Source organism: Etheostoma cragini, chromosome 17 (genome assembly GCF_013103735.1).
Source record: "Etheostoma cragini isolate CJK2018 chromosome 17, CSU_Ecrag_1.0, whole genome shotgun sequence".
Classification (NCBI taxonomy): Eukaryota; Metazoa; Chordata; class Actinopteri; order Perciformes; family Percidae; genus Etheostoma; species Etheostoma cragini.
The window spans coordinates 1,433,179-1,442,086 of NC_048423.1; the positions used below are offsets into that span (position 1 = coordinate 1,433,179).

The window sequence follows — 8,908 nt, forward strand, 5'->3', positions numbered from 1 at the left end:
CACATACACACACACACACACACACATACACACACACTGGCGCGCACACACACACACACACACAAACAGATACACACTGGCACACAAAGACACAGACACACTGGCGCGCACACACACACACTGGCACACACACACACAAACACACACACACACAAAACATACACTCACACACACACATACTGACTTGCATGCACACAAACAACAGAAACACGCACACACACTGACCAATACAAACACACACACAAATGCAAACTGCAGTCTGGTGCATGTAAAACTGTTACACAAAGGAAAATATACAACCTGTGTGTTCATGTGTATGTTTGCACGTGTGTTGGTATTTATGACTAATTGTCCTGTAAAGTAGGAAGGTATTTGTCGGAGCCTTTCTTTGCACTTCTTCTCCTTCCGCTCGTCTTATTTAAAATTAGAAGCCGAGGAAGCTCAACAAAGAAACGGACCTATTGTTCTGGAATTCCTCCGCTCCCTCGAAACGGAGATCAGAGCACAACAAAATTCAAACAACAGTAGCAGCGTCACTGGTCAACACCGGGGCCGTTAGAAAGAAAAAGAAAGAAGATGCTGTTTAGTTTTTTATGAACAGAGTTGAAATAGATCGTGCATTGACTTTACAAGAAGAGAAGGGGATTAAGGGAGCACGGTTCATCTAAAATAGGAGTCTCTTCTTTATTTTATTTATATAAAGCTGCATATTTTTGCTATAACAGTGAATAGTAACAGTGAAAACGTTCACTTTCGTTTGTGCTGCATTCACGTGCTGTCTGAATAATCAGAACAAAATGAGTTCCCGTCTGGGGAAACTCAAACTAGATTAGCATTGTGAGATCAGGCATGCCTTGGCGGAGGTCTGCGCTCTAGTTTGTTCATGAAACCTTATCTGATGATGTTATGAACAATAATAAAACAAAAAGTGGAACAAGCCGTTTTAATAACAAGCTGCCAGTGGAACGAGAAAGCTTTTTGATTAATACAAGAGCTTGACCTTATCCGTAAATCTTTACACATGCCAACTGCCTGTTTATTCTACTATTATTCTCCTCTCATGTAACTTTTGATGGCTTTTTATAGACTGCTTTTCATTGTTTGCTGGGGGAGCGGTGATGCATACAACCAACGCTTCCTTCAACAACGGCGACCGCGACTTCCTATTGCTTATGTTGTATTTGTCATCAATGAGAAAATCAATCCATCACTTTCAGGTCACTTATTCATAAAGCACCTTTCATACAGTGAGTGCAGCTCAAAGGGCTTTAGAGTTGAAGAAATAATGATTTACTGGGGAAAAAATGAAAGGTTTGATCAAATGTTTTTTTTAAATTATAAACAAAATCATAAAAATTATAAATTACTAATCTGAATAATTCAAATTTAGTAAGTCATGTATGAAATATATTAGGTTTCTGCCTTGGATGTAGGATTGCCTGATGAGGCAATATAAAGTACACGTAAATTCTATCTGCTGTAAAGGTTTTAAGATCATAAAAATAAGCATAATTGAATTATAAAATGACATGTTTTGTACGTGCTTTTAGCAGTTTGTTTTTCACAGGTGCAAAGGTTTGGGTAAAGTGTCCCAAACCAAATCTGATATCTAGTTCTGCAGCAGATAGTTTCAGTTTCATCTTCCCAGATTTTGAGATATCTGCCTCTGAAACGTCACCTGTTTATCAGCTTCTACTTTTAGTTGATTTATCATTTCTTATAATTTGTTTGCTTCATTTAAATAAACCGTAGTAGATGGAGCTGATAGTCTTAATTAGCTTTGTAGCCATTCATTAATCAACGGCTTAAATTTAACGGACGTTCATTAAAGGTCCCATGACTTTGTGCTCTTTGGATGCTTTTATATAGACCTTAGTGGTCCCTAATACTGTATCTGAAGTCTCTTTTATATAGACCTTAGTGGTCCCCTAATACTGTATCTGAAGTCTCTTTCCCAAAATTCAGCCTTGGTGTAAAATTCCAACCACTAGAGCCAGTCCCACAATAAGCTTAGTATGTCCCATTTCTGTGTCTGTAGCTATTTAGGAGGAGAGGGAGAGGGGGGGGCAGTGCGGAGGCTGGGGGTGTGGCCTAAACATAATATAAAAATATTTGGCCTTAAAAGCATTACATACTTTGTAAGCAGGAGGCAAGAAGAAACAGGGAGAGAGTGGATAAAGGTGGTGGAGGAGTGATGATAAAGAGGGTAGAAGAGCAGTGGGCGAGAGGGGAGGAGAGGGAGAGGGAGAGGGAGGGGAGAAAAGTGGAGGAGAGGAGAGGGGAGGGGAGAAGAGGAGAGGGGAGAGCGCTGAGATGCAGCAGCAGATAGAGAGCGTTATCGGTGTGGTCTGATTGCTCCGTGATGGAAGGTAGAGATTGGAGAGGAAGCACAGAGCTCTGCCCATCGTTCAGCCAATGCTGGCATCACCCCTGCTAGCCATAACACCCGGCTGCCCTGGCGCCAAACGCACATAAACACACACACACACACACACACACACACATAAATACTGTATATGCACCCAACAGCACATATGCAAGCGGCTGTAGGGAAACCCCTTCTCATGTTATGTAAGCTCAGTTGGGGCCCATAGAACAGTGATGTAAAGATTAGGAGCTACTCAAAGGTGATTGGGTTTTATTTCTCCCTAACCGTCATGTTGTCCTAGGGTCAAATTTGAAGTTAAAGTTTCTATATCAGAAATGTGGGTTTCTTTCAACTAAGGTGGAGGCTGGGGGTGTGGACTTGACCAATTGCCACTTTGCTCGTTTGAAAGCAATGATGTCTCTCTCTTATGGGGGGGGGATTCTCTGGTTGGGCAAAGCAGAGAAAGGGGAGGTAAACTGGACCCTTATGACCTCATAAAGGGAAGATTTCAGATCGGCCCATCTGAGCTTTCATTTTCTCAAAGGCAGAGCAGGATACCCAGGCCTCGGTTTACACCGATCACCATTTCTAGCCACTGGGGGACCATAGGCAGGCTGGGGAAACTGAAATACCTCATAAAGTGAAGTTTTCATGCCATGGGACTTTTAAAGATTTTTGGGGGTGGCTTTTTTTTAGGCCTTTATTTTCACAGGACATGAAAGAGGAGAGAGGGGGAATGACATGCAGCAAAAGGCCGCAGGTCAGAGTCAAACCCGTGGCCGCTGCGTTGAGGAGTAAATCTCTATATATTGCTCCTGCTCTACCAACTGAGCTAACCCGGCCACAATCTCTGCTTTTTTTACACAGGAAAATTGGAAATAATTTTGTCTACAGTTTTGAACCCCTCTGCTTTTTCTTGTTGTTAAAGGGACAGTTCACCCCAACATTACAGTAGTCCTCCATACTGTACTGCTATTTATCAGTCTAGATAGCTTTGGCATGAGTGGCCCAGTGTTGGACAAAAATATATGAATGAGAAGGAAAGAGAGAGATCAGTTCAATGTCTTTAAAAATGGAACTAAATGTCACTTGGCTCGTGGAAATCATGACTAGCATTATTTAATTGTGTTTGGAAAATTTGTTTTAAATCATTGGTTCCAAATTTGAGAGCCACGAGTTTTGGTTTCTGTAGCGGCCGCTGTACTTCCGGGCGCTTGTTGTGTTGCAGCGATGGAGGACAGTAAGCAGCGCTCTAGTGGGGCTTCATTTTAGATTTAAAAAGCCAGATCCAACTGTCAACTACTATTAAATCACATTTGCCTCTTATCTGTGAAATAAGTTGGGCCGTCCCCTCTTAGTTGATTGGTCGACTAATCTGTGGTTTTGGTATCAGTCAAGTAAGATTTATTTAGTTAAGTCATTTTTTATGCTTATTCATGCTTATTTACCCATTTACAAGAAACTTATGAGCACTTTTCTGGTGAACACGAGATTAAAGTGGTGCTTTTGCAGGATTAATTGTGTAGAAACTCAGTTTTTCAGATGGTTAATTAACTACATTTATATTGGGCTTTTCTAGTCTTAACCTCTCAAAGTGCACAGCTCTGTCGATTAAATCAACTAATCGATTAGTCGACAAAATCACGTGTTAGTCAACTAAGAATTTCTTTAGTCAAGGACAGCCCTGAAAATAAGCATCAACTCGACCCCTCAGAGAATCGGAATCGATACAAACACTAATCGTCACACGGTTGCTCAACGATAATCCACAGACCTGGTTGTTACCAATCTCATGTAGGATTTATTTTCTTTACACAGAACCACACTGGCACAGAAAGAAGCGTACACATGGCCGAGAGGCTCGTGATTTTTAATATCGTCCGTATCGGCTAATCTGTAGCGTTAGCTAGCTCAGGTGAGCTTGTATCGGTTCACGATGTTCAACTTTTTCCGCCGTATGTCCTTATTTTTGGCCAGAATGCCGTTAGCTTCCTCTTTCTTTGTGTTGGCATTTCAAACTCCTGTGGATTTCTGAGGACTCTGGTTACCTGCTCCTCAGATCTCTGCAGGGTAAATCCAGACAGCTAGCAAGACTATCTGTCCAGTCTGAGGTTTCTGTTGCACGACTAAAAAAAACTTTTGAAGGTACACGTTTCAAAAGGTTTCTGTATTTTAAATTTGGGTTTTCGTTCAACCAAATTGTCAAAAGAAATAATGTGGAGGTTCCCTGCAACGCTCCACACAAATTAAACAAGTGATCAGTTAACTTTGTGTTTCTTATAAAAGAACGTTGTGTGGGGAAAAACGCAGTGACACATATAACACGGAGAAAGTGATACAAATCACTAAAAAAAAGTGACAAAAATTCATAAAGCAACAAAAGTGTCAATAAAAAAAAATGAACAAAATGTTTAAAAACAGTTTTAGATTTACATTTTGAACCAGTGTCAAACCAAAGCGCATTGTTCTCGCATCCGAGCCAGACCCTCCTCCGCGGTGCTATGGGGGAAGGTCTGTGGGGGAAGGTCTGGCAATGCCAGACTGGCTATGAACTCATCTCCACGAGCTATCAATGTCGGACCACGAGCGTCTCGTCCACGGTGCTTGTCACTTGCTTCTGTGGAGTGATATGGATGTCAGGTGTAGTTTAGTGGAAAGAAAATAGTTTCCACATGAAACTGGTTCAGACAGGAACCTTTAATGTGGGAACTATTTTCTTGAGCAACCAGGTCAAGATTTCTGGAAACAGACATCGCTGTTGAGTTTTTAAAATGTGTTTTTTGGCGCTTTGAGCTCCACAAGCCAATTGCCATGTTTTTCCATTATATTGGAGACAACACTGAGCAAATCACACCAGAAGTATCTAGACGGATACCATAAGAGGAACAACATGTATTTATTTTTAAACGTCCTTTTAAGTTGTCCTCGGGTCAAATTTGACCCGTTTCTAAAAAGCTTCTATATCAGAAATTTAGATTTTCTTTCAACCAAATTGTCATAAGAAATAACGTGGAGGTTCCCTGCAACGCTCCACACAAGTAAAACAAATGATCAGTTCACTACTTTAAATAAATTTGGAAAAGATACAAGTCGTGAAAAAGCATTGAAAAAAAGCTAAAAAAAACGTGGGGAAAAAAACAGAAAGTGACATATATAACATGGAAAAAAGTGACAAAAGAACATAACATTTTTTTTTTGACCCAGCAAAAACTAAAAGTATCACTGTTGATGGGAACACAAGGGTTAAGTCACATTGAATTCTTTCTTTTCTATGTTTAAATACATTTTTGTGAACAAATTCTGAGTCTTAAATAAGCATCAGACAGTAGATGACATTAACAGGGTGTCCTCTGACTGATTTTGTTATACACAACGCGTTATACAATTTTTAAGGTTTTAAACCTTTACGGAGCAGGCACTGGAATGGCGAACGGAGAAGAAACAGGAGGCACAGAAAGAGCATGAGTTGGAGAACTGAGTCGCACACTGTGAGAGTCTCATGACCCCGCTGTCCTGTCACTTGATTCCGTCCAGAACCACAGAACAAATGTCAAAAATGGTGAGGAAGGGATTATCTGACAGCAGCCGTCCCTATCAGAGACTCTGTCTTCTGCATCCTTTTTATTTTGAAACGAGGGCCGTCACACAACCAAAGAACAACAGAGAGACGAAAAGTAGAGCTCGGTCCTAATGACTGGTAATCACAGCTAAGAATGTAGGCCAAAGGTGCCGCTGGTCTTCAGACCGGGCCTTGAGAGTCTCCCTATGGGCTCCCCGGGGCCCATGAGAAAGCTCCAGCCCCCCCCCCCCCCCCCGGGGGTTAACGCGATCTGGGCCCGGCTCCAAACCAGGCCTCGCCGGGAGCCTTGAGAACTGGCCCCTCTTATCTCAGGGAAGCACACTGGAGGAATTGCAAGCACCCCCCACCCCCATCGGCTACTGGGCTTTGTTCGGCATGAAGCCAGCGTCCGCACACACACACACACACACACACACATACACACACACTTGAGCTAGGGCCAGCTAGGTGCTAGCTGTACTTTCTGTTTGTTTTTATAATTAGCTCTGTAACCAGACTTTGTGGACACACTGGAGTCTCTGTGTGCAAATGTTTGGAAACGGCTGTGTACGTATTTGAGCACAATTGCATAACTTATGAGTTATGTGCGGGGGGAAAAAGTGGACAGCTATTATGAATGCTTGTGTGGTTTTGGCTGTAATTTGTCAGGGTCGGGGATTGGGAGGGGCCTGGGACGCAGGAAGAAGCTGCACTAGTTCGTTTTGGCTCCGAGTCAAAGCTTCAAGAAGAATAAAAACGAGCCTGGTGTGCATGTGGGCGCACGGACACACAGACACAGAAACACAGACACATTTATATCCAGCACTTACATTAAGTAACCTACTTCCTCCCAACATACAGACCATGTTTAGAAAAAAAAGGGGGGGGGGGGGGGTTATGCCCTCAGAAGCAAAGTCACCAGGGAAACACCCTACCCGTTACACCGTGATGAGAAGCGGGTTCAAAGACAGGACACTTGATAAGTATAGACATTGAGTAGTATTACTATGTGAGAATGTTGATAATGGTGATGATTATGATGAATATCATTATTATCATTATAGTTATCATCATTATTTAGGATATTATTCACCTTATGGTGGCAATGTACTGTATATAAGTACTGACCCTGTAGGGTGTTTGTATGTATGTATGTATGTACAGTATATAAGTGTAAGCATGCATATTTAAACACACTATGTATGTATGTAAATGTGTGTGTGTATATGTGTATGTGTGTATGTATGTATGTATGTATGCATGCATGTTCAAACACCCTGTATGTATGTATGTATGTATGTATGTATGTATGTATGTATGTATGTATGTAGAAAGTAATTTGGGTAAGTGTATACTGCATGTTCTTTAGTTTTTTTTGTATAATGTATTTGATCTTTCTTGTCTTGTCCTTGACATTGTGTTTGTTACTCTTAACAATGTGAAAGGGGGGGGGGGGTAATTTACGAGCAATGCAAAAAAAAAAAATTCACACATACTTGAGTGTAACCCACCTTGTTTTGTGTCTCTCCCTCCAGGCTGCAGCAGCAGCAGCGGTTGTGGTAACAGCGTGGAGGACAGACAGATGGACAGCCAGTACCTGAAGTCTCTGGAGGGCTTCATCACCCTGGTAACGTCCGACGGCGACATGATATTCCTGTCCGAGAACATCAACAAATTCATGGGGCTCACGCAGGTACGCTGACATGAAAGAACACAAGGATTGCAGCAAAAAACCAGACACACTGTGCTGACAGCATGCATGTTTTAATTTAAGCTGCAGCATTTTCCAGTAAAAGTGAACGGGAGTCACTTACTTGAAACCCCCCCTCTACCAGAGTCGGGGGGGTATGTTTTCAGTTCAGCATGTAAAAAAACCACAACAAAAAACACTCAATTGTCCACAGTGTCATTCAACTCCAGCGGGGCTTTCTTAGTGTGAAATAACACCAAATATGTACGTACAATAAACCTACAAGAATAAAGTGGAAATAGAGCTGTCTAAGATTAGCAACAATAATAATCAAATGTATAAATCAAAATTGGTCACTTTAACTAATATATATATATATATATATATATATATATATATATATATATATATATATACACAAAGATACATTAAGATAACTTAAGATAAAATAAAGTGTGGACCTTACAGTTTAAAAATATAAATACAGATAAGTGAGAGTTGTGAAATGTTTTTCAAGGTATTTCTATATTGTTATAAATATATCTGTTGTATGTACAGAGATCAGCACGCTGCAAATAGTCTGTGCAGGAACACCAAGATGATTGACAGTAAGGCTGGACAATATGACCTCAAATCGAAAATCAAGGTTAATTGCACATTTTTACCCTGATAACGATAATTAATTGACATAAATAATGAATTCATTAAATGAATAATTTGTTGAAAATGTAAAAAAAAACTAAGTGAAAGCACACATTGTTTAAATGTACAAAGTCACATTTTAGTTTAGTTTTAAACCTTCTCGAAATGATGCTCATTGGAAAAAAAAACGTAGATGACAGCTTTACAGTTTCAATGTTATTCTCCCCGCCCTGATTGACAGTCTTCATGGTAGTTTTTTACCATTGGAGAAACAAAGATTCCACATATTAAAAGTGTACACACATTCGTCAATCATTGAAAGAGGGATAATGTTGAATTATTGTAGGACGGCATTAACGAGACAGACAGTCCGAGACAGAGACATGAATGTAAAGTGTCAGTCAGACGAGCCTGTTGTGTTTGAGTGAAATACCTCTCATACCAGCCGTGTGTGTTCAGGCCGGACACTGGGGTTCGCCTCTAAACACACCCTGCGTTTTTTTTTTTTTCTTTGGCAGCAGCTCTGAAAGCAAATCACAGAAGAGCTGAAATTTACTCCTAAATAGATAGATAGATGGACTTATTAATATTTGGAAAATTACAGCAGCAAGTTACAAGGACATACCGTACAAGGGGGGGGGGGGGGGGG

The 8,908-nt window shown here is 40.8% G+C and overlaps 1 protein-coding gene across 3 annotated transcripts in view; it reads left to right on the forward strand.

Moving 5' to 3' along the window:
• The window catches only part of epas1b (endothelial PAS domain protein 1b), a 62,369-nt gene that overhangs the window by 31,602 nt on the left and 21,859 nt on the right, over window positions 1-8,908 (forward strand). For all 3 annotated transcript variants that reach the window (XM_034898120.1, XM_034898122.1, XM_034898121.1), the window contains one exon: window positions 7,463-7,620. In XM_034898120.1, the coding sequence (XP_034754011.1) occupies window positions 7,463-7,620 (158 nt within the window). The remainder of the gene's footprint in view (window positions 1-7,462; window positions 7,621-8,908) is intronic.